Here is a 25,622-nt window from a genome sequence, read left to right as displayed (position 1 = left end):
GCAGCACTTCTCCCGGCTTTCCGCCTCAGGAGATGCTAGGTTGGCATTGGTGGCTTTTCTAAGAAGCTTCTCGGTACATGGGATCATGCAACTAGCTCTGGCATTGGTGTACTGGCATGATTCCAACATGTTGGATACCAAACATGACCGGGTTCGGTGAAGCCATTATGTAGCTGGGCATCTCTACTTGGCCAATGTCCACTAGATACCTTAAAATGGCTTCCCACACTTAAAAAGCCAGAGAATGGACTCTGGGTTTTTGAGGGGTGTCTTCTGCTCATGTAGGGGCACCCTCAGGCTTAAAACCATGCACCCTGCCTGTGGGCTGTAAGGCCTACCTTTGAGGTGACATATAGGTTTAAAGTGCAGTGACTGGGATATAAGGAAAACCTTATATATTAAGTGAAAAGTGCATGCACTATTTCACGCAGGTTGCAACAGCAGACCTGCACACACAGGACACCGTTTGCATGGGCTCCGATGGGTGGCATATTACATGCTGTGTCTCATGGGAGACTCCTGGTGTACAAATGCTCTAGGTACCTTAGTGCCATATACTAAGGACTTACAGGTGTACACCAGTAAACCAATATTGGGGTGTACAAAGAACTTACCAATGAATTGAAGAGAAACAGCACAGAATCTGGGGTCCTGATTATCAGGATCCCAGTGTACTACAGTCAAAACACACTGACCCCAGTCAAAATGTGTGGGTTAGTATGCCAGAAAAAGCCTACTTTCCTACAGTGAACCCCAGAGTGCAGGAGGTTCGCCGTAGTCTGGAGGTGGGAGATGATTGCATGGAGCGAACCTGCCTTTAACTGCCAATCGTCGAGGTAGGGGGAGATTGGGAACCCTTGGACCCCGCAGATGAGTTTCAACCACCGCCGTCAGCTTAGTGGGCATTTGAAGGCGCTGGTAAGGACAAAGTGAAGCACGTCAAACTGAAAGTGCTCTTTGCCCACCTTCAACCACAGGTAACGTCTGTGGGCAGGCAAGATGGGGTTGTGGAAATATGCATCCTGCAAGTCCAATACTACCATCCAGTCTCCCGGGTCCAGGGAAGACAGGACTTGGGTGAGAGTGAGCATTTTGTATTTCTCCATTTGCAGGAAGAGCTTGAAAAGGTGCAGGACTAGGATAGGACAAATAACTTTACCTTGGGCACCAGAAAGTAGTGGAAATATCAACCACAACATACTACTGATTCAGGCACCCTCTCAATGGCTCCCATTGCCAAGGAGCCAGCACTTCCTCACAGAGCTAGGAGAGGTGGCCTCCGTCAGCTGGCCATAAGTAGGTGGTATGAATGGAGGGTTGGCCACAAAAGGGATGGAGTAGCCCATTTTGACAATCTGTAAAACTCAATCGTCTGATATTACTGACCTCCAGTGGTGCAGCTGATGGCATATCTTGCTTCCCCACTAGATGCCCATGATAGTTGAAGGACAAACCAAAGGGGTTAGGAGGCTGTGGCTGCTGGGGTGGAGGGGGAGAGGTGGGCTGGCCCGACCTCGGTTACCTGTCCCACGTGGTCTATGGGACCTGTGTCGTCCACCATCAAAAGACTGGGAAGATTGTTGGCTGTGGTGGCTGGGAGGGTGTGATGGACCTGTTTGTTTGAAAGGCAGACTGAGGTTGAAGAGAGGGCATGGAGAAGCCTAAGGCCCTGGCTGTAGCTCTACTCTCCTTAAAGCGATCCAGTCCCGAGTCCACCTTCTCTCTGAAAAGACTCGAGCCCTCAAAGGACATATCTATAAATGAGGGTTGGACATTCCCTGAAGGAGTTGTGCCGAAGATGAAATCGCTCAACCCAGCGAGTTGGTCATGTCAAGTTCCCATCGTATAGTGAACTTTGCTGCATCTCACCTGTCAGTAATAGCTTGGGAGAGTATGGCTCTGGCCTTCTCCAAGACCATAGGCACAACTTGCGCACTCGAATACCAGATCATGTGGGAATATCAGTCCAAAAGGCACATGGTGTTCACCGACTGCAGTGCAAGCCTCGCCAAAGAGAAAATCCTCTTTTCAAAGGTATCCAGCCTCTTGGATTTACTATCCGATGGAGTCGTAGGGAAGGCGCTCAGGTTGACCATAGAGGTGGAGGCTTGAACCACCAAACTGTGGCGGGGTGCTGGGTAAAGAAACTGGGGACTATGGCAACAGTCAAATGTCCTTTGCAGAGGAGCCCAATGGCTTGGACCAGGCTCGAGTAGGACATTGGTAAGAGCTTCATTTAAGGGGAGTAAGGGTTCGGATGGGGCGACTCCCAGCGAAAGCACTGCCACTGAGGGTAACTGAAGGTCCAACACCTCAGCCACTCTACGTAACACCAAAGCGAATGAGGCACCCTCCTACGTAGCCACCGTAGGGGGAGAGATGAAGCCAGTGTTCGGTGAGGAGTCTAGCACACTAGCCTCCACATGGTCCTCATACCAGGTGTCCTCTGTATCATCTAGGGGATGCTGGTATCCATAAGGGCCCCCTGACCCTTCTCATTTGTCTCCCCAGGCCTGTTGAATGAAAATGGCACTGGCTCCGCTCCAAAGGCATGATCCTGGTCGGCGTTTGAACACGCGGCGGACGCCGTCCATCCGGCTTTGTGTTGGATTCAGGAATGGCGCTGGGCATAGATCCACTGCACCATCTGCAGTATAGGCACTGGAGCAGGCGTAGAGGAAGGTCAAAGTCTCGCAGGCAGCTCCACTCAAGATCCAATACCGGATCTGAGGGGTCCGACTGGCGCAGGGGGCAGGCCCACCGACGAGAATCTATTGGGGGACCCTTCCGAACCCATGGGCTGAAGGGTCTCCACATGGGCGTGTCCACACAAATATGAGGTGCATGGCCTCATGAAATTCTTTCAGCTCGGCTGGGGTCACTGGCTCCGGGAAAGTCAGCGAAGCATGAAGCAGACCCTGACTCAGGCTCTGCTGTATCACGAAGCCTAGAATGCCGACTCTCCTGCCGACTCATCAGAAGACTTCGACGGGTGCGGCAAAGTCAGAGCCCTCTTAGACTTCTTGGATTTCTTTTTGCAGTGAGTCTTACCTGAAGACTTCAAATGGGACGATGACCACTGGGTGCGGCTCCACCAGCTGTCCCGGGACCTACCGTGTGACTGGTACCTTGAGCTTTGCAGGGTCGTCTGATGTCAGGCAGCAAGGAGCTTGAGGAAAGCTGTTCAGCACCTTCGGATGCATGGTGCAGGCCTTAGAGTTGTGGTCCCTCTCCGGGCACCACAGGCAAACCAAGTGTAAGTCTGTCACAGACATCTGCCTGTAACAGGCACCACGTGGTTTGAAACTAACAGGTTTCTTTGGGGACATTCTGTCACACCAGGAGAGAAAATCTCTCGAAAAAAGGTGACAAAAAGTTGAGGGAATAAAAACAACCTGAGGTATAACTGACATAAGCGTGCTGGGGTGGCACCTATATTTGCACCCTCCACGGCATTTCTGTTGCAGACGTCGATTTATTTATTTATGAAGTTTTATATAGCGACGCAGAGTCAAATACCACCACCTACTGACATGCAAGGGTACTGCTAGAAAACTACCGGATCCCATCTGAAGCCTGGGGTATACTCTAAGGTAAGGAATCTGCGGCTAGAAGACTTCATCAGATACACAAAATGCATTGCAATGTCTATCATTTCAGATTCATGGTCAGAATACGGTTGCGATGGGCCTAGTAGCACTCCAAAAATATTTTTTTATCTATTCCATCTGTTATTTTTAAAGTATGTTTGTGTATTACAATTGCATAAAACAATGGCATGTGTTGTATCAATCGATAGGGAACAATGTAGGAAAACTGTAGTTTGAGTCCTGTTACCACAGCATATAGTTGATTTAGAAAACAATGTTGTTCCCATGTCACTGTAACATTACGTTAACTTTGCAAATTATTATGCACATATATTTAATAAGATTTGAGGCCAAACAGTTCATACCTATGAATGCCTCTGTTCGTCTTTCATACAGAAGTAATTCAACTAATAATGATCATACCCATGATTCTTTACAAGAATTCCCTAACTCGCACATACCATAGCAAGTAGAGGTGGAAGAGACATGGAGCTTGATTCCAGAGCTTGAGAGGTTCTGTTTGTGGAACAAGCTTGATTCGAAATTGAGACGCCAGATGAACTACCTCAAGTTCAAGAAAGACATTAAGATATATAATGTTATGGGTGTGTGTACTGCTTTAAGGCCTCTGTGAATCCCTACCCCCTCCACAACTCAGGAAGTATGTCCCAAAAGTCGTGTAAGTTTTTGACCAAAATGCAAAAATGGCAGAATCTGGCATGGGCAGGTGCCTTGGATGGCCGCCGTAAAGCAGCCTTTCAGGACAAAAAACAGTACATGAGATGCAGACCACTCATTTTTATTTTTAATGGGTTCCCAGAGTCCCCTCCGCAAATACTTCATTCTGATTGGTTGAGGGAAATCAATTAGAATTGATGAAACTGAAACTGACTGAATCTAGTTGCTAAGCACTTGATTGGCTGTGCTTGTTTTCGTAGTGCATAGTAAGTGCAGTGGATCCTGCAATCTGTAAAAACAATTTGCCTAGCTTAATCCAGCACCCTTCTCGCTCCAAATACAGCCTCATATAACCTTAATACAGCCATAGCTTGAAATCCCAACAATCTGAAAAAGGACCAGGGTTGCCAATGCCAAAAAGTAGGACATTGACCAGGTATAGTCCTAGAGATGTAAATAACCTCATAGCACCACTGGTTGTCTGAAGGGACCATGTGTTTACATATTTAGGAGCTATAGAAACCATAACTAAAGTAAATATATAAATAACATATAGAAGTGTAATGCACAACTAAACACCTGCAGTTTAAACAATACATAAACTCACAAAATTAAACGGTATAAACAAAGAAGAGGAGTTCAGAAAATACTGATTTTTCAACGACGCACACTAGTTAATTTGACATTAAACTTGTAAAGAACAATTCAACGTGGTAGACTCACCTATCTTTAATACTGTGCATTAGATTTGTGTCCTGGTCAATCATCACTACATAGCAGTCATTCAGTATGGGAAGAAGTCGCTTCCCATTCCTCCTGGTGCCTTCTGTAACCCGTCTCTTAAATCTCACCATTCTTCCAATGAAAGCAGACTCCTCATTGGGTGGGTCATTTCCAGCTTTTACAAGGTATCTTCTGTAACTGAGGCCATTTATTGTGACAAGCAGATATAAATCCAGTTTAGAGTGGGATTCTGTTGACTCTTGAATCTGCAAATCAAAGAAAACTTGCATTAAAATGTGCAAAATAAACTATGTAGAAGCAAAAATGTATGCAATCCTCATTCACCTATAGCGTTCTTAAAAAAGGCTCTGTAGGTCGTACAATTTCGTAAAGAATGTCAAGATTGCTCCAATTTTACCTGCATGCTCTTCTTTCGCGGTCATACTTACCAAGCTCATTTAATGGCACAAAACTCAATGTTTGCAAGCAAAAGCATGTTCTATGAAAAGAGTATATGCAATTGGTCTACAGTTGGACAAGCAAATGGGATAACAATTTGTGTTCCAATCTTTAATACTAGCCTGTTTCACATTCACAAAATTAGGTTTCAGGGCAGCCACTGATCAACACACACTGTTATCACAAGACTGGGCAGGGTTACTGAAAAGATGACTGTACTAAGGCGAGGTAATACACTTGTTTAAGGAAGCTTCTAACATCCAAAAGGTTTGAAGGGGAAAAGCATCTGCTGCTTATTTGAAGATTCCTCTTAATCAGACCCAATAGTCCTCCCATATAATAAGACTACCTTGTGAATCCCACATGTCTTAGTGAAAAAAAAACATATGGCTGAATTAATTACAGGTAAATAATTATTGCCAGTTCCTACATCTTTTTAAATCTAAAGAAAAAACATGAACCAATATGAACGCTATATACATATAAAAACCCATGATGGTAAAATTAAAATTGTAATTGTAAATTGTATTTATATAACGCTTACTACCCCTGCTGCTGATGAGGTGTTGAAGCGCTTTGCTTCGATTAGCACGCTACATCGAAGCCCAAGATTAGGACATAATAGTTAGTAGATTGGTATTTTTTTCTTTCATGTTTGCATTAGTTACGTTAGGTTTGTGCCCTTGGTTTCATTTGTTTATTAGAGTATAGAGTAAGGATAGTAAGATTTAAAAGGATTTGAAAGGGAAAGTAGTAAGTTGTTATTTGTAGGTAGTAATTGTTTTTTGTAAGCAGTAGTTGTGTGCGCCTATTAATTGGGTGAGATGGGCAAAAAAGTCGAAGAAAGTTTGAGAAAGATGCTTGGGGTTTATAGTAGTCACACTTTGGGATGAGTCAGAGATGAAGGATGGGACAAACATTGAAAGGAGGATTTTGTTTTTAAATATCAAAAAACACTTGGTAAGGTTGTATTGGCTGGATTCTATATACAAACACATATGTACACAGAAGCAGTGATATTTAACATGGTCTGATGTGCACAGTTATCCTGTGGTGAAGTATGTACATTTTTTCATGACATTTCTTAGAGTTTTAGTTGCAGGCATAAACTTGTTTATATATGTACCTATTTGTACATAGAAGCAGCAATTATGACTTTGCCAGATATGCACGTCTCATGCTGTAATATAATAGTAGTAGTAGTAAAGCTTTATTTCGATATAGAAACATATCATAAAAGCAAAACATGACAGCATAAAAACAATGGTCGAAACAAAGCAATTTACAATTCATATTACCATTAAAAACATTTCATATTTACACGAGATAATCTTAAAATTTATGAAAAATGAAAAAGGGACACTTTACTGTATCGTCAGTTGTTTAGCAGATCTTATGCGCCAAGCCCAGCCTAGGAATTTAGCCAAACAAATGGCAAAAAAGGGTCTTGTATCTGAGAGCAGTATTCTTATAGCTTCCAGATGTGAGCGAGTTCCCAGGCTCCTACAAAGAGGCTTCAACCACCTCCGTCTAGGGGCCGTGTAGACTCGACACTCAAATAGAAAGTGTGCGACAGATTCAATTTTTAGCTCGCAGAATGGGCAATAGGGTACAGTTTGCAGTGGTGGTTTCCAGGTAGAGGTAAACTGACATAAAGGTAAGACCCCAACCCTGAATTTAAAATATAATGCCCTATCATGTGAACTGTGAATCAAGTCCAGATATGGTTCTCTGGAGGGGATATCTTTAACCATCAAGAAGTTGGCAACAGATCTTGGGTGATTTGATTTACCAAGTCTCTCGTTATCCACCCAAGACCAGTAAGCCTTCTTCAGTTCTTGTTTAGGAGGTGCTGTTTTATTTTCCCACGCAGCTCCTAGACCGAGCTTGTACAATGCCCTCTTAACCTCTCTGAGCCAGGCGATCTTATGCCAGCCAGGTAAGGACAGTACATCTTTTAGGGCGTCTGCATAGCTGTGGAGTTCGGGGACGTTCCAAATTCTAGACCATAGTAGTAAGGGGCGTAATTTAGCTTGCTCGCAGATTAGACGAGTACCTGCGTCCAGCAAGAGGGGGATTGTGGGGGTACTCTGGGGTAGCCTCATCAGATCTTTGTGGAATTTATTTTCTAGGTGGGCCAAAGTATCCACTCTCTGGGTACCCCAAAGTTCTGCGCCATACAGTGCTGCACTCACAACCCTACCCCTATAAATATCAAGAAGTGCCCCAATAGGTTTTATGGAGGAAGCACGCTGCTCTTTAAGTAAAGCACCAACAACCCTCTTATGGGTTAGAAACACTTTTTGGTGATGGGCCTTCCAGCTCATACTATCACAAAGACGTATGCCTAGATAGTCAAATTCTTTGACCCGTTCTAATGTGACAGAGTCTAGAGTGGGGGGTTTAACAGATTTCTTAGGGGGGTTGAGGACAAGAAATTTGGTCTTGCCAATATTTATGGCCAGTCCCTTGGTGTCACAGAAGGCCTTGAAGCTGGAAAGTAGTGACTGTATGCCTGCAGGTGATTTCGAAATCAGGAGGGTGTCGTCCGCAAACAGGAGCGTCGGGATTTTCCTTCCAGCCAGGGATGGTGCATCTGCAGGATGTTGAAGGAGATGCTCCACCACTCCATTGACGTAAAGCGAAAACAGAGTGGGGGCAAGCACACACCCCTGGCGGACGCCCCTGTCTACTGGAATACACGGGGTTTTTTCTCCCTGGGCACCCCATCTGATTTGGGCAAAGTTGTTTTCGTGGAATTTTATCAGCAAGGCCAACAAATAGGGAGGTAGACCTAACTCGTCAAGGACCTTCCACAATAATGCTCTTGGAACCAGGTCGAAGGCTGTTTTTAAGTCTATGAAGACTAGGTATAAGCTGCCCCCTCCTAGCACCACTACCTTCCAATAGAAGGTGCTCGACGGTGCCTGTCCCTGATCTAAAACCCGCTTGGAAATCGGACAATATCTGATTTTCATCCACCCACTCCAGAATCCTGCCCAATACCACTTTCCCCGCTACCTTTTGCGTTGAATCCAGCAAACTGATGGGGCGGTAATTGGCTGGGTCTTCCCTGCTACCCTTCTTGAAAATGGGGACTACTTCAGCGCCCCTCCAAGAGTCAGGGAAAGACCCCCCCAACATAACCTCATTAAGAAGAGCAGCAATTAATCTGCTCCAAAATGGGGGATTATTTTTTATCAGGTCGCCCGGGATCCCATCAGGTCCTGCCGCTTTGTTAGAAACAGTACACCTGATTGCCTTCTCTACTTCCAAGGTGGTAAATAGGACTTCATTTGGTGGGAGATCTGTGGAACTGAGCCTTGGGAGCGGGTCTGGTTGCGGAGGCCCTGTCTGAGCCGAATACAATTTCGAAAAGTGGGCAAACCAGGCAACACCAGGGATATTACAAGTCAGTTGTTGATCAATGGGCTTGTCTCTTGATCTTAGCAAGTCCCAGAACCCCTTAGCATCTTTCCTTGTGCTCGCCTCCGTTAGGTCACGCCAAAAGTTGAAATCATATGCCCGCTTGGCCTCAGTCACAGTTTTCCTATAAAGTTTCCTTGCAGACCTGATGGTAGCTTGGTCTTTTCCTTTTACTGCAGCAACAAGATCACCCTTAGCAAGTCGACACTTGGCTGTGAACCACTTTTCACTTGTTCTCAGGGCCCCCTTTGAAGCAGTTCTGGAGCTGGGTTTGGGAATGATGAACAGCCCACTTAGTGCCGTTACAGTCTCCGTAAATAACGATAAAAACATCTTGCTATCGCTATTGGTGCTATCAAGCCTAGATTCAGCCTCTAGTAAGATGGTTTCAGCTTGTGACATCCTAGCCTCATCCGCTGAGACTCTTGCCCATTTAAGACGTCTGCCACAGTTTGAGGGAAGAATCTCATGTGAAGCTTTCCATAACTGATTAGTGGTTTCTTGAGACCCAGTCTGCCAGGGGATAGAAATGGTTAAAGCGAGAGGGTTGTGGTCGCTGTCACAGGTCTCTATAACCTCCATGTCTTGATGATATGGCCAGAGGTTATAGTTGAGCATAACAAAGTCAATTCTGGATGAGTGGCCCGTCCTATTGTATGTATGGGCACCCATGGGATCTGATTTAGAACGCCCATTCGTTGCTCTCAAATTATACTCCATGCAAAGAGCATTTATATCGATCGCCTTTTGTGTCCATTTAGGGATCGGTTCGAGGTTCAAAATAGGGATGCCCCTCCTGTTATCCTCATCGTTGGTATCCAGAATATCTTCTTTGGCTAAAGGCTCAAAACAGCAATTAAAATCGCCTGCCAGCAGGACGAGAGAGTCGGCGTCACAGGCAGACAGGTAGTTACTTAAGCCTAAAGAGTTTAGAGATCCTCCGTTCCTATTGCCCCTTAAGTAGAGATTAAATAGTTCTAGTTTCCTTCCCCCTTTGTAGTGCACTGTTAGCCATTGAAGGTCAGGTGTTTCGGTGGTCCTTTGAGAAACACTGAGGTCTAGTGCTATGTTGATCCAGATAAGAAGACCACCGGATGGGCGTCCTTTAGAACCTTGGTGACATACAGCCGGAACATAGAAGGTCGAAAACCCCACTCTATGTCTAGGTTCCTGGCACCATGTTTCCTGTAGCAAGCAAATGTCATAGGGTGCCAGGAAGGTGTTCCATTCCGGGTTATCAAAGTTACGTGCAAGGCCAGCCACATTCCAGCTTAAGACCCTCAGTGAAGAATCGCCTGGGGAGGCAACTCTATCAGGCAGGTCGATCTCCATTGGATTAGATTGTACTGGAGGAGGGGGGATCGGACAGGGGCTGTCTGGCCTCGTTTCCACTCCTTTGCAATCTAAAATGGCCATTTTGATCGGTTCCATGGCCCGGGGCAAGAGAGTCAGAAGCCCGGCTTGGCTAGTTGGAGGGCCGTTGGTTGGATTTCCAATTATGTCTGTAACATGTGGAGACGATGCTTTTTCTAGTTGTGGGCATGCTGGGAACATAGAAAGTCAATCAACCTCCTCCAGGCCTCCAAATCTATTGTAGGTTGAAAGGCCATTCCAGTGTAAAAGAGTATTCTTTTGCCTCATGGGATGGGTGTTCCATGGGTGGTGCTGCACCAAGGACCAGTTATCCGCTTGGGTATGCACTTGGCGTGGGGGATAAAAATAGGATAGCGGCCTTGGTATGACTAAAGAATCTTCACTAGTTGGCCAGGAACAGATATGGTGCGCCGTATGTGGGTCTTCAAAAGTTACAACTACACAGTCCCCTTGTTTAGATTTCTTGGTTGGGCCCACCCAGGGTATTCTACGGACCATCATTACTCGGCTTCTTTTGCCATTGGGAATCGGTCTGTTGACGTTAAGCCAGTGCATAGTTTTATTTTTCAATGACCAGTGGTTTTCGTGTTGGTCAGTGCCGATCACAGGGACGCCTGTCAACACGACCACATAGTCATTGGCCTCTGGTGGAAGGTCTATATAGCCTCCTCTAAAATTTTCTTTTGGACGAGGGCCCTGGGTTTCGGCAGGCTGGGGTCTGGCGGATGCTACCAGGTTTGGATTTACTTTTCCAGGCTTAGAGTTCCGTGTGGGAATCTGCGGTTTGGTAGCCTGAGGTTTAGCGGTTATGGAAACTTGATCCACAGCCACAGTCCTCGGCTTAGGAACAGGCCTTACAGCAACAGGTACTGGTGGGGGGTGCTGCTCAGCTTGCAAAACTGGGGCTGGCAAAAGTGGGTCAGATAAGGACACGCCCTGGTTTTCGAGACTTCTCAGGCCAAGAGTGGCCAGAGCAATAATGCTCTTCTCCATCTCGAGTAGATTGTTTTCTATCCTAGACAATCTTAAGTCGAGTGGTGAGAGAAGTTTTTTTAATGTTTCCCAGACTAGATCTATAAATTCCTTATCATTCCTTCCCTGGTCTTGTACCTGCGCCCCCTCGTCTTCTGGGGTGGTGTTGGCTGGACCCTCTCCCATACTTTGGCATACTGACTGTGTGCTCGAGGAACCCTCAGGTAAAGCATTACATGCCTGAGTGTTGGTCATTGTGAGCTGGTGGGAGACTGCCACCTTTGCCTTTTTACGAGAATAGGCTGAGCGTGATTGGCGTTTTCTTTTGGGTTGTGCACCACTAACACGGGAAGTAGTTGGGAATACTTGGGAAAGGGGATTAAGGGTGGGGGTCTGGGCGTGAGAAGGTGCAGCAAAACTTAGCTCTTCTGTAATGCGTGATTGTTCTAAGGGCGGAGTGAGGGTGGAAGTAATCGGGGGCTGGTGTAAATCAACCTGGGTGGTAATACTATTTGGGCGGGCAGGGCGTGCTGGAGTGACAGCAGAGGCTATATGTCCTAAGGATGATTTTTTCGAAAGGGCAATTACCTCGGACAGCCTACGTGCAGCTACCAATTCTAGGGATACCCGGGTTTGAAGTTTAGATATTTCTTCATCGATAGCTATATTTGTGCGGGTGATGAAGTCGTCCATAGGGCCACAGATTTGTGAACCACCTTTGGAGGCTTTGCTACGTGTCATCCTAGTACTCATAGTGCTTACGATGAGATCAGGGTCGTCACTCGACTTACTAACTAGGGAGCTTCAGTTTAAGCTAACCTGTCTCAGCACGATGATACAATAACAAGCAGGTTGGGAGCAATAAGGGGGGTGGGCCAGGGCCGTCCTCTGCCGTCCTCGAACGGCCCGCTCTTAGCCCGGTCTTCGCCCAGGCCGTTGCCCCGCGCGCGTCTCGCGTGCGCGTTGTCCACACAAGTTATGAAGGAAAAACAAGAGGAAGGGGCGGGAAGAGGACCAGCTGCGGCCGATCCACGCCGCTAGGAATGCTGGTCCTCGCAGTCCCGCCTCTACCCCTGTTGACCAGATGACAGCTTGCAAGGGGCGCGTTGGTGCTCAAAGCACGTGAAGGGAGGCAGAAAGGATGTTCCCCAGAGAGAGTCTAAGCCTACGAGCGGCTCCCGCGAAGCGGGGGCCGCGAGGCGTGGCGAAGTGGCCAGACAGCAACAACACAGAAACAGCGCTTCTTTGCAGGAAGGGTCCCAAGGCTCACTCACTCCACACAGATTTTAAAGAGGAGGAGGAGGGGGCGGGAAGAAGACCAGCTGCGGCCGATCCACGCCGCTAGGAATGCTGGTCCTCGCAGTCCCGCCTCTACCCCTATTGACCAGATGACAGCTTGCAAGGGGCGCGTTGGTTCTCAAAGCACGTGAAGGGAGGCAGAAAGGATGTTCCCCAGAGAGAGTCTAAGCCTACGAGCGGCTCCCGCGAAGCGGGGGCCGCGAGGCGTGGCGAAGTGGCCAGACAGCAACAACACAGGAACAGCGCTTCTTTGCTGTAATATACATTTTTCTCCTTATACGAATGTATGTGCTTATAACAGGAAGCATAGTACAATGTACAATGGTACATGCATAATAACAACTTCCGCTCTATACCGTGAGAAGCAGAGTTGGTCATGACAAAGTAGATTGGCAAAAAATTCAATTTCATATTCAAATTTCCTAGACAAGAAATACAACTCCCAAGAAGAAATCACAGCAGCATTTACATCGTTATATCGCTGAAAGAGATCTTTAAACAAAGCATGCACAGAAAAGAGGTGAAAAAACATGCTTGAACTCCATTGTGGAAGAGCACGGGCAGCAAAAACTGAAAATCGCCAGAAAGAGTAAATCGGGGAAGACCTTTCTCAAGTTTTAACAAAAGGTAGAAAGGGCAGGGATTAGTTAGGCATGTACTAGAAAGGGGGGTGCTATGTGCACGTGCATTATTGGAACACCCACGTTGCAGAAATGTACTGCAGCATCTGTTTAGGTTTAAACCGTTTTCATTGATTTTATAAGTTGGCCCAAAAAAGTATAACAAGGACAACCACCTACAACCCCTGGCCGGTGGTGTGACATTTGAATGCTTATACAATAGTGGTGGGTCTGAAAAAAAAGAAAATAACACAGAATAACAATGAAGAAGGGGGGAACGGAAGCGGGAAGGTAAGGTGGGCGCGGAGGCGGGTCGCGTAAGGAAGCCATGTCCGTTTAATATGTCTGGGCTTTTACTGGTATTTTTTATGGTCTTGGTGCATGGGGGTGTCTTTGTGCCTGTCAGGTGCAGAATCCGGAGTTATTGGGGGCATGCCAACTCACGGAATTCATCCGACAAATATGTGATACATGGTTGCCACATCTTGTCGTACCGTGGTAGCTGTTGAGTGACCACAGCCGTCAGCTTTTCAATCCCTAAGACTTCCCATACTTTATGCAGTCAATCTTGATGCATGGGTACCTTGTTGGTCCCCCATCTGGCTAGAAGGAGCTGCTTAGCCGCCCCTAAGGTTAGGGTGATAGCTTTGCCCCTGGGTGATTTCAGTGGGTATGTAAGCAAGTTGGGGAGGCCCAATAGTGTATAACTCGGGAATCTGGGTATGTCTGTGTCGAATATCGTGTTAATGGCGTTCTAAAACCTCTGTCCAGAACTCCTCTATTTTGGGGCAGTGCCAAAGAAGGTGCGTAAGTGTGCCCTGCTGACGGCATTGTCGCCAACATAGCCCACTCTCTCTAGGGTCCCACTAGGCCACCCTTGCCGGCGTGAGGTACCAATAATGGGCTATTTTGAGTAGCATTTCCTTGCCATTGGAGTTAAGGGCGGATGTTCGGGCTCGATGTAAAATATCACCCCATTCCTTGTCAGAAACGGGGCGTTCGCATTCTTTTTCCCAACTAGCCCTAGCGGGTAACGGCAATGGACTCACAGGCTGTATCAAAAACGAATATACATCAGAGAGCAGCTTCCTGTCAGAGCTTCTTGTGATAAGACTTTTTTCAAAGGGAAGTAGGGGTCTACCCGCAAGGGGCTGGATTCATGGCGAGTGACCCAGTGCGCCACCGCTACATATTGCCATTTCGCAGAGTTTGGGAGTGGGTAGTGTGTCTGTAGTTTGTCAAAGCTCATGAGCCCGTCTGCGTCAAATAGGTCTCCCACTCGTTTGCAGTTGGGGTCCTGCCATACCTTGAAACCTGAACCCTCCTGTGCCGGGGGAAGTTTGGATTACCTATAAACGGGCTCTGTGGGGAGATCAGAGTGAAGAGGTTGTGTCTCAACTGCACCCTGTCCCAGACGCCCATTGTCGCTCTTGTAGCCAGTGATATGTATACTCCCGCTGGTATGTGGGGTTGTGCAGCCACAGCACCTTCCATATATGTATTACCGCTATAGCTTGATCTATAAAGCACCAGTTCTTTTTGGTTTGTGTGCGGGACCACTCCACCATGTACCGCAGCTGTGCAGCATGGTAGTATTTATTAATGTTAGGTACCCCAAAACCGCCCTCTGCCACCGCAAGGAAGGCCCGGGATCTGGGCATTCTCACCTGTTTGCCTTCCCAAATAAAGTGCCAAATCAAGTTCTGCCGTTTATCTAAAGCAACTTGGGGACCAACGTCATTTTAATGGCTGCAAGCCTCCTCAGCCACGATAAGGTTAGCTGCTTCCATTTAGTGAGATCTGAATGGGCCATGGCTAATAGGTTCCCTTAATTGTGGTCTACCGCGGCTTTAATTGTGGAGAAGATTTGTAAGCCCAGGTATGCGGTTCCCACCGTCGCCCACTGGAGCTGAAATTGTGCTTGAAGAAGTGCTCGCTCCGGGACCTGCAACTGCAGGTCTAAGATCACAGACTTCTGTGGATTAAGTTTGAAGCCCATCGCTCTACCAAAATCCGTGAAATCCGCCATGACTGCTGGCAAGGATTTAACTGGATCCGTAAGAGTCAAGAGTACGTCATTTGCATACGGCATATTCTTATGCTCTCTACCTCTCAATTTAATCACAGTCACTCTTGCATTTCCCCGTATTCAGTGCGCCAGAGGCTCCACATAGAGCGCAAATAGAAGGGGGGATAGGGGACATCCCAGTCTGGTTCCCTGCGCAATGGGAAAAGGGGCAGATTGTATACCATTTACGCAGATGCTGGCTTGCGGAGCTGCATAACACGCCTGTACCCCTCTTCGAAACCGGGGGCCCAGGCCCACCCACTCAAGCACCCAATAAAGGTACGGCCAATGCACGCGATTGAATGCCTTTAAGCATCAATCATTACCAATATCGCCGGTGTCTGAGACTGATGTGTTTTATCCCCGAGATGACATAGACTCTTAGTATTGTCACTGCACTAACGTTCAGGGATATAACTTGTCTTGATCGGGGTCGATGATCCCTTGCACATACGGCACCAGCCTACACACCAGCATGCTAGTGAAGATTTTTACATCTACGTTCAGCAATGAGGTCGGGCGGTGAGATGCACGTTGCTTGGGGTCTTTACCTGGCTTGGGAATGACGGTGATGAAGGCCTGGTGCATCGAATCTGGCAGTGTTCCCTGCACAAACGAATTGTATAGGCAAGTGAGTTTAGGCACTAGGTGGGTGGCAAAAGTTTTATATTTCCCCTCCGTATCCATCCGGGCCTGGCGCCTTCTGGGATTGCAGCCTATGGATAGAAGTTAGTACTTCCTGTACTGTGAAGTCCTTCTCCAAAGCCATATACAATGGCGCTTCCCCTGCACCCGAATAAATTTGTGACAAATATGACTCCATCTCCTCCTCCCGCAGTGGAACGGCTGTGTAGAGGGCCCTATAGAATGCACCAAAAGAGTCTGCGATGCCTTCGTCTGTGGCACATGAGGAGCCATCCTCTCCACATATTTCAGTTATCCGTCGTTCCAGCACCCGTGCCTGTAGCCGATGTGCTAACATGTGTCCTGCCTTGTTGCTACCTGCGTAGTATTTTTGGTGCAGTCTCAGAAGACATATTCCGCTCTTCCCATATCCATGGCTCAGAGTTGTTTCCGTACATTCATCAACTGACAGCGCACTGTCACAGCCCCCGTTCTGGCCTTTTCTGCCTCCAATTATTTAATTTGATTTTCTAAATGGTCCTGTTTGTCTCGCCGTTTCCTATTATAATGGCACTGCAAAACCACCTTTAGTGTCTCCTATAATGTAGCAATTGGTGTGTCGGCTGTGTCATTGTGAGTCAGGAAAGTGGTCAGGTCCTCCAGGGTATCTGTACAGACTTTATCATGTGTAAGGAGTGTGGTGTTAAGACGCCAACGTAGTGATCGGAGAGGGCAGCTACCCCTATGTCCGCGGTGGTAGTAGCTTTTGTTATCTTGGGCGGAATGAGAAAGTAGTCGATTCAGGTATACGTGCGGTGAGCTGCAGAGTAGAATGTGTAGTCTACCTCAGTGGGGTGCAAATGCCTCCAAATATCAATGAGGTCAGCGTCAGATAGCCAGCCCTTAATGCCCAGGTAAGACTACTGTCATGCCCTGTCCTGGAGTGAGACTTGTCCCGTTGGCCATCCATGATAATATTAAAGTCCCCCCACAACCATCTCTCTGTCCGGAGAAGTAAGTAGGCAGCCCAGGGCGTCCCTGATGAATGATTCCTGCTTATCGTTGAGGGCGTAAATAGTAGCTACAGTGTATCTGGTACCCTGTATCTGTATGTGCAATGCTAATACCCGACCAGGGATGCCCATCATGACTCCCTCCATCTTCCCTAAAAAATGTGTGGCGATCAGGATGGCAACTCCAGCTTTCTTCGTGGAGCTTGATGAGAAATATTGGCGGTCAAACCAACAAGATCGAATCCGTCGCCAATCTGCCTGGAGTAGGTGGGTTTCCTGCAGCATGTATATGTTGCATTTGGTATCTTTGAGGAATGAAAGTATCGCAAGCGGCTTCACCGGAGAATTTAAGCCCCGAACGTTAAGACTGAGCACAGACACCATGTGTATTAACTGCGTACCTTGCTGTATGTTCACAAAAGCAGCCCGCAGCCCCCCCCGCCACCCCCCCCACTGACAGGGGCAAGGGTAGATAATAGATGGAAAGAGAGGAAAAGAGTGCAACCATTAACACATTCAATATAGCAAAAACAAGAAATCCATCAACTTCCCCCTCCCGGGAGCCATTTCCCTCAACAATTTGGAGTCTGCGTCTCAGCAGGGTGTGTCCGCGGATGTGGGGTCGAGTAAGTCAATGAGCTCCGCCAGAGTGAAATGGCCCAAAAACTGTAAGTATTGGGAGTCCACTCCGCTAAATCAACAAAAATCTCACATGGGGAAATGACAATAGTTGCCTCGTGGTAGCGGAAAATAATCCCTCAATCGTTCAATGATCGCCTGAAGTAGGCCTGGAAGACCCCTAGCGTTTCAATTGGAGGAGGAGTCTTGATCGTTCCTCTCGACTGTCGGCTTTCGTCGGTTTGGTTAGTGTCTTCGGCCCCGTCTGTTAGATCACTGTGGCCCCCGCCTCTCGTCTGAAAGATCATGGGATTGGGACCCCGGTAGAGCAGCTTGTTGCAGGTCTGGCATTTCTGCTAAGGCAGAGGTGTCTGCTAAAATGCAAATCAACCAGGTCTCCTCCTTTCACACAAATTGAAGCCGAAAGGGGTGTCCCCACCTATATCGAATCTCCTGAGCTTGGAGCAGGTCTGTTAGGGGTTTCAGGGCCCTATGCCTCTGCAAGGTTGTCAGGCCAGATCTTGGAACCGTCCGACCTTGAATCCCTAAAATTCTATATAACCGCCATTATCGCCTCCTTCTGTCTGTAGTAGTGCTGGCACGTGAGGATGTCTTGGGGTTGGCCCGGCTCGGTCGCCGGCCCCCGGGCCCAGTACGTACGATCAAAGACTATCTCCTGATCCTGCAAAGAGGGCATCAAGTTTGCAAAGGCGGATCACAAATCCTTCCAAGTCAGATGACATTGCTCGGGATGGAACCCCCTTAATACGTACATTAGAACGTCTAGAACGGTTCTCTAAATCTTCTATTTGATAGCGTAGTTTCGAGTTCTTGTATTAGAGTTCCTGGAGCTCCCTGCGATGGGCCTCTACCTTCCCCTCTTGGGCATCTTGATTCCCCCCCAGCGAGTCCATCCTTTGGTCGAGTTCTGCGACTTCCTGCTGGATCCCCCTGATGTCCAAGGCAATGTCACGCTTGAGCTCAGCAAAGTCATCTCTGAGGGTACTGAACAGGCACTCCATGAGTGCCTGAGTAAGCGGGGGTTCCTCTCGGCTTCCCTTCTCTGAGTTCCCCCCGTTCATCATTTTCACGCGTTGCGTCGGCTTTCTTTGTACTCAAGCGGGCGAACATGTCCTTTACTGAGGAGTCCTTCTTTGTTTGACAATGTGTGAACATTTTCTCCCGAGCCAGCATCTCCCACCGCAAGGAGACCGGTGCACCTCCTCCAGAAGCCCCCCTCCGAGGATTCCGCTGAGCAGGCTGACATAAGCAGGTTGGTCTCCACCTGTAAATCCACCTCCACCCGGGGAGAAGGGGGATAAAGCGACGGGGGCGGTAATCCCCACACCTGATGCACCATCGAAGAGAGGTGGGTCAGCCCACCACCATATGGCCGCAGAAGGCCGCGTACCGGAGGCCTCATCTCAAGTAATGGAGTTACAGTACCGCCGGGGTTAGGCAGTAGCCAGCCTGTCATGGGGCCTGTGAGGAAGATCTAAAAGCGTAGAATGGGGGAGAGGTCAAACTAGCACCCTGGTCCGCCGTCACTCCTCCAGACAGGTAAACCCCAGATCGCCCATTCCACCTGGGCTCCCAGTCTAGACCGTGTGGGAGAGGCCGCAGCGCTCAAATCCGTATTATAAGGGGCCTTGAATGTTTTGATCGCCCCTCCTGCGGGGTAACCAAGGCCAGCTCTGCTGTCGCAAAATGTCCGCTGTGAGGCGGGCCGGCCGAGCAGTAGGCCACCTTTTCTGGCCCTTGCCTCGCGTGGTCAGCAAGGGTCCTCCATGGACCCCAAGTGTCCCAGGAGGGGGCGATTCCACACAGGACACCTCCTGCAGCCGGAGAGGGGGCCGCGTGAAGCGGTAGTGAGCAGTAAGCTTCCTGCGTGTCCCAGAAAACTGTAGCCACTCCCCCTCCCCGTGCACCGAACCAGGCATCTTCACTCACTGTTACTGCCGGACTGGGGGGTGGAGGTGCATATCCTCACTGCCGCGCTGCGCACGGACCGCTGGCCAGTTCTCTGCCCCACTCACAGAGGGGGGAGCTCCGCCGAGGTGATGAGCACTCTCCAGGGCCTCTGATGTAGTCCCTGCTCGTCTCCCGGGCTGGATCTGCCCCACTGCAAGACAGCCGCGTTAAAGGAGGCTCCAGATCTATAGCGGGATCCAAGTGCTTGCCGCCACCCTCCAATATGCACACAGGGTCTTTCCAGCCGATCCGGACGCCAGACTCCCTCGTCTGGAAGCCTTTGGCCCAGAAGTCCGGCGGAGCTCCAAGAGGAGCGACTCACACCGTTGCCTTCTTGTACCCGCCCCCTGCAGCATCTTTTTAAGGATATTCTCAGGTCTTGGCTGTGGTGCAAACATTTCTAATTAGTCGGAAAAGAATGGAGAGATAAAACAGAACAAACTGTGACAAAATACTAGTAAACAGAATATAGATTGACAAAAGGTGAATGTACTAGAAAACTAGGCCAGTTCCTTAAGGAAGCTGACCTTATGGTACCATCCAGCCACAAGCCCCCCACTCTGCATAAACTAAGACACACGTAGGTGAACAGTTTTAAGGGGGACCAAACGCTCATTTACTATAACTAAAATGTGGCTTTGAGTCTCTTATAAATTATAGCAATAATCACATTGTACGACTTAACAAAGTAATATACTCCTGCAACTAATTGGGATGGGCATTATTGGGCAGTTGAAATATTATGAGCAGGAATTTTCTTCATTCCGTATCCATCACAATCTTTTCCCTCCTCTCATACACCGTCCTTAAAACAAAGGGTATAAAAGACAACTTGCACTTATTCCACACAAGACCATCCTTCAACCTCACTTCACTGTCCACATCTTAAGCTAGATTTTGGCTACTATGAAAGTGTCCCAACTACTATGCGGTACAATTTGCCAACTTCACGCTCTGTCAGCAGCAGCAACCTTCATGATCTAGACCAGTGGATTTTGGCACATGTATTTAAACTGAGCCTCGCATCTTCACGCCATATTCACCAACCATCTGAGCATTTCCTTTAAATGACAAATTTCCATTAAACTCACCCAACACCTCTATGATTTTCTTCTCATAAGACCCTCGTTGAACACTATTGAATTTTTTCTATCCTTGCACTCCAATCAAGGTGTATACCAAGCCAGAGTACGGCATAATCTTCACCCGCATTACCGTGATTTCTATGATAGATTGTGGTCTGGTTAGACTCTTGACATCCAGAAGCAAAATATCATCTCATTCCTTTCAGCATTGTCCAAACTGTCATCAGAATCAACAAGCAGCGGACAACCTTCCTGATAAGTCTTCTTCAACCAAATGACCATCTTGCTTTTCAAGTGCGCTTGTAGATTTCCTACTCGTCATAAATCAGTTTCCACAAATGAGCATAATTACCTTTTCTTCTATTTGATGAAAAGCAATGTGGTAGCAGGACATGAGTGAGAGTGAAGTTTGCCTGATGCACCAAATGGTTCTGTGAATGAAGGCTAACTGACTAAAAATGATTTCTTTGAGGAAAATTGGCCACCACCACTCTGATGTACAAAGGGACATCATGTAGGAAGTGATGCAGAAAAGTTTAGAAGATGTCTGAAAAGATATGACCCAGCCAGAAGCAATGAAGTCCACAGGTGGTGAATGCAGGTTGTGAGCTGTTCCAACATCAGGGAGAAAATCAGTGGTGACAAGGGGAATCCCTGTCTCATACCTCTTCTCAGTGGGAATGCCAGTGAGGTATAGTTGTTTACTTTGATGTGTCCCTTGAGGTTAGTATAGACAAGCTTGACCCATTTGAGAAACTTGGGGCTAAACCCCATTCAATGCAGGTCTTTAAATAGATAGGGCCATTCAATTGTATCAAATGCCATTTTGGCATGCAATGTTAATATTACTGCATCTTCAGCGATTGTGATGTTCCTGGCTAGGGCGTTGTGCTGCCTACAGACATTTAATGCCGTGTTACGCCAGGCATAAAACCAGATTGTCTGCATACACTATCTTGGCAATGATCCGGGCGAGCAGAGAAGCCCACAACTTAGCAAGAATTTTGGCCTTGGCATTTATTAAAGAGATTGGCCGGTAGGAGTTGCAGTTTTTGGCTGGTTTCCCGGTTTTATGTATAACTAAAATAGAGGCCAACCTTTGATCTCGGGGTAAAGCCCTCTCCTTGTTACTTTTGAGGAACATATCACACAAGTGTGGTGTTATCAGAGATGCAGTGGCTTTGAGAAATTCAATTGGCTGTCCGTTGGGCCCAATCGCCTTTCCCAAATGGGTATTGCCAATCGGATCTCCTCCTCGGTAGGATCACTCTCGAGCGAGTCCCTATCCTCGGGGTACAGGGTCAACAGGGGGATGTCCGCAAGTAACTGCTGCGAATCGTTTCAACAGCTGTAGTACACAGCCTTTCAGAGTGAATAGCAAATGCCCCTGCTATCTCCTGTGGGTCTCTAACAATGCAAGCATCTTTGAGTTGTAACATGGGGACCCAGCGTGCCACTTGATCCCGTTTTTCTAACCAGGCCAACAGTTTAACTGCCTTATCCCCTGCCTCATACAGTTTATGCTGGGTTGCGTATACTTGGCTATAACAGCCTCAGTTACTAGGGTTTTGTATTTTAGTTGTTCAACCCCTTCGCTGCTAGGCCTTTTCTCCATCTGTGCTAAGCCTTTTTTTGGCTATTGCGCTTAGGCCCCTGTAATGTTTTGACCACATCAGGTATCCACGCCAAATTTGGATCCTTTTTTTCCAACATCATGGGTATTCTAAAGGTACCCAGGGTTTGTGGATTTCCCTGGAAGGGACCCAGAAATTAGCCAAAATACCGCAATATATATATTTTTTTTAATGGGTAAAAAGGGCTACAGAGGAAAGCATCTGTTTTTCTCCCTGCAAATGGTTTGACAACATGGGATGTGGTGCTGAAATTACCATCTTCCCAGCTTTCAGGGACAAGCAGACTTTTGTCAGATAACCAACTTTTTTACACAGTTTTGGCATTTTTCTGGGACATAGCCAATTGTTTTTTGTGCTTTCAAGCTCCTTCCAGTTAATGGTAAAAATGGGTATGAAAGCAATAATGTATCCTGGAAAGATATGCATTTCTGGTAAGTAGACAAAATTCTGAATTCAGCAAGGGGTCATTTGTGTAGTTCCTTCAAGGTTTCTTTATAGAAACTAAGAGTTAAATTTAGGAAAAATGAATTAGTTGAAAAAAACAGCCATTTGTGTCAAAGTTTTCACCTGTAACAACTTCTAATTATGACAGCTGTTTGAAAGCAATATACTGTTACATCCGCTGGACCTTTCTGTTTGTGGGGATATATAGGACTTGTAGGTCCACCAAGAACTCAACGAACCCAGAGCCAAAAACTGAGCAGCGACTTATTGTGGGAAAATGTATACATGGAAAAATCGGTATGAAAGACACCCATGTATTTCTGAAATGGGAACAAAATATAGAGTTTAGAAACAGTAGATATTTGCACATTTCTGAAATTGGGGGAATACCCAAACTAGCATGAGAATTATAGGTCCTTTTTCAAAAATGATTTCTTTTTTACACATTGTTTTTCATTTGGAAGGCAGAAATAAATGAAAAGTCAATAGGTAATAACAGTTGCTCTACAATTCGGTGTTATCCTAGTTCTCCAGATAAAACCTCACTTGTGTGGGCAGGCCTAGTCCCTTAGACAGGAAACGGCTCAAAACGCAACACTGACACACCACATTTTCACAATGAAAAATTACCCTTTTTTTGCAAAGTGCCTAGATGTAGTTTTTGAACCCTAGCTCTGCCGGCACATAGGAAACCTAGCAAACCTATTCATTTTTTAAAACTAGACACCCAGTGGAATCCAGGATGGGGTGACTGGAATTGCTCTCACCAGGTTATGTTACCCAGAATCCCTTGCAAACCTTTTTTTTTTTTTAAAACACATTTTCTCACATTTCTGTGGTGGAAAGTTGTGGAATCTGCTGGGATCCACAAAATTCCACCCACTCCACGTTCCCAAAAGTCTTCCTGAGAAAAATGCCAACTCACTTTTGTGGGTAGGCCTAGTGCCCGCGACAGTAAACGGCCCAAACGTAACGTGGATCACCACATTTTCACAGTGAAAAATTACCCTTTTTTTGCAAAGTGCCTAGCTGTAGTTCTGGAATCTGCGTGGATCCACAAAATTCCACCCTCCCTGCGTTTCCCTAAGTGTTTAGAGAAAAATGGTACCTTACTTGCGTGGGTGGGTCAAGTACCTGCGACAAGCAAGGGTCCAAAACCTATCGCGGCGACACCAAATAACAAGTTACTTACCTTCGGTAATGATATATCTGTAAGAAACATTAGTGATAGATTCCTTAGCTTAGAATTACCCCTAGGCATCAGACTGGATCTGGAAAGTTTTCGTCAGCAGTACCCCTGCGTGTCGGTAGGCGTCGTCGTATGTCATTGGCGTTGTAGTCGCCAAGATGATGTCGCTGGAGCTACTTAGACGCACCCACAAGCGCTAACGTCAGTTCTGTAGAAGACTTTCTGCGCCAGGAACGCAGAGCCATGCAAGATACTGACCACTGGTGCATTGAAACTAGGGCCCTGAAAGGGATGACAATCCTATAAATCAGTTTGCAGAACGGGAAGGATGGGTGGGGCGGTAAGGAATCTATCACTAACTAATGTTCATTACAGATATATCGTTACCGAAGGTAAGTAACTTGTTCATCTGAAAGCAACACGTTAGTGATAGATTGCTTACCTTCGAATAGATACCCCAGCGATACCAACCCCGGCGGTGGGTCTGTGAACAAAGATCACACCAGAAAGTCACAGAGAACAGAACGGCCAAGGAAGACATCTCTCCAGACTTGGCTGTCAAGGCAATAATGCTTAGTAAAAGTGTGCAGCGAGGCCCACATGGCCACAGGGCAGGACTGGCTGTAGAGGGCACGGGGCGTTTCCACGGTGGGCCACTAGGGTAGGGGCCGATTTTGGGCCCCTGAGGGCCGTTTTTGTTACAGGGCCATTTTTGCAGCATGGCTGCAAAATCGGCCCCTGTAACAAAATTGGCCGAAACCGGCCCTGGCAAACAGCTCGGCCACTCCCAGGGGGGCTGGCCGAGCTCTTTGCCAGGGCTAGTTTTGGTTCCCAGTCCGGCCCTGCACGTGGCTGCCTGACAGATGTCTTGCAGGGGGACACCACATCCCAATGCAGTAGTAGCTTTGGTAGAATGGGCATGCAACCCCACCGGAGGTTCCCTTTTAGCCAGAGAATAACAGGCTTTGATACACAAGACGACTCACCAGGAGATAGTCCTCTTGTGTATAGTCCGACCTTCAAAGTCAATAAACGAATAGGACAGTTGTGAAACGGCTAAAAGCGAGAGCACATCAAATAGGTAAGAACCAGATTCAGGTTCCACTGCGGCATCACAAACGGAATAGGAGGGCAAAGGTGAATAATGCCTTTGAGAAATCTATTTACAACAGGGGACTTGAAAAGAGAGGGTTGATCAGGGAGCCTGAGAAATGCCGAAATTGCAGAAAGATAGCCCTTAATAGTGCCCAGAGCAGAGCCCGGCTGGGCCAGAGAAAGAAGGAACAAAAAGACTTCTAAAAGAGGGGCAGAAAGGGGATCCACAGCCTTTGCTGTGCACCATGCCACAAATTTGTTCCACCTGCAGGGGTATACCGATTGAGTGGAGGGACGCCTGGCTGCCAGAATGATATCACAGACTTCAGGAGGCAAGTCAAATGGAATCAACTGTTGCCGCTCAATCTCCATGCATGTAGGTGGAGGCTGGACAGATTCAGTCGAGGACCGTCCCTTGCTGCTGCAACAGAAGATCCTCCTGAAGAGGCAGTCGGATCGGGGGATCCTTGCTCATACTGAGTAGCTCGGGATCCCAAACTCTTTGAGCCCAGTCCGGGGCCACAAAAATTGACTTGGGCCCGGTCGCGCCTGATCTTCTTCAGCACTCTGGGTAGAAGTGGTATGGGAGATTCTCCCCTTTCCAGTGATACATCTCCCGTCTTTCTGCGTGCTCAGGGGGCTGAGATAGCCCCCTGAGCACGTAGAAAGTGGAACTGAAATGAGCCTAAAGGCTCATTTCAGTTTCGATTTCTGTGAAATGACGTCAGCACGACGTGTGT

General features: G+C 47.4%; 1 protein-coding gene across 1 annotated transcript in view; it reads right to left on the bottom strand.

Moving 5' to 3' along the window:
- Positions 1–25,622, bottom strand: part of MAN2B2 (mannosidase alpha class 2B member 2) — a 331,173-nt gene that overhangs the window by 147,321 nt on the left and 158,230 nt on the right. The window contains exon 11 of the mRNA XM_086964114.1: positions 4,992–5,257. Within this exon, the coding sequence (XP_086820240.1) occupies positions 4,992–5,257 (266 nt within the window). The remainder of the gene's footprint in view (positions 1–4,991; positions 5,258–25,622) is intronic.

Source organism: Lissotriton vulgaris, chromosome 3_2 (assembly GCF_964263255.1).
Source record: "Lissotriton vulgaris chromosome 3_2, aLisVul1.2, whole genome shotgun sequence".
In the NCBI taxonomy this organism is placed as follows: domain Eukaryota; kingdom Metazoa; phylum Chordata; class Amphibia; order Caudata; family Salamandridae; genus Lissotriton; species Lissotriton vulgaris.
The sequence above is the reverse complement of the archived record's forward strand: the minus strand, read 5'-3'. Positions and strand labels throughout refer to the sequence as shown.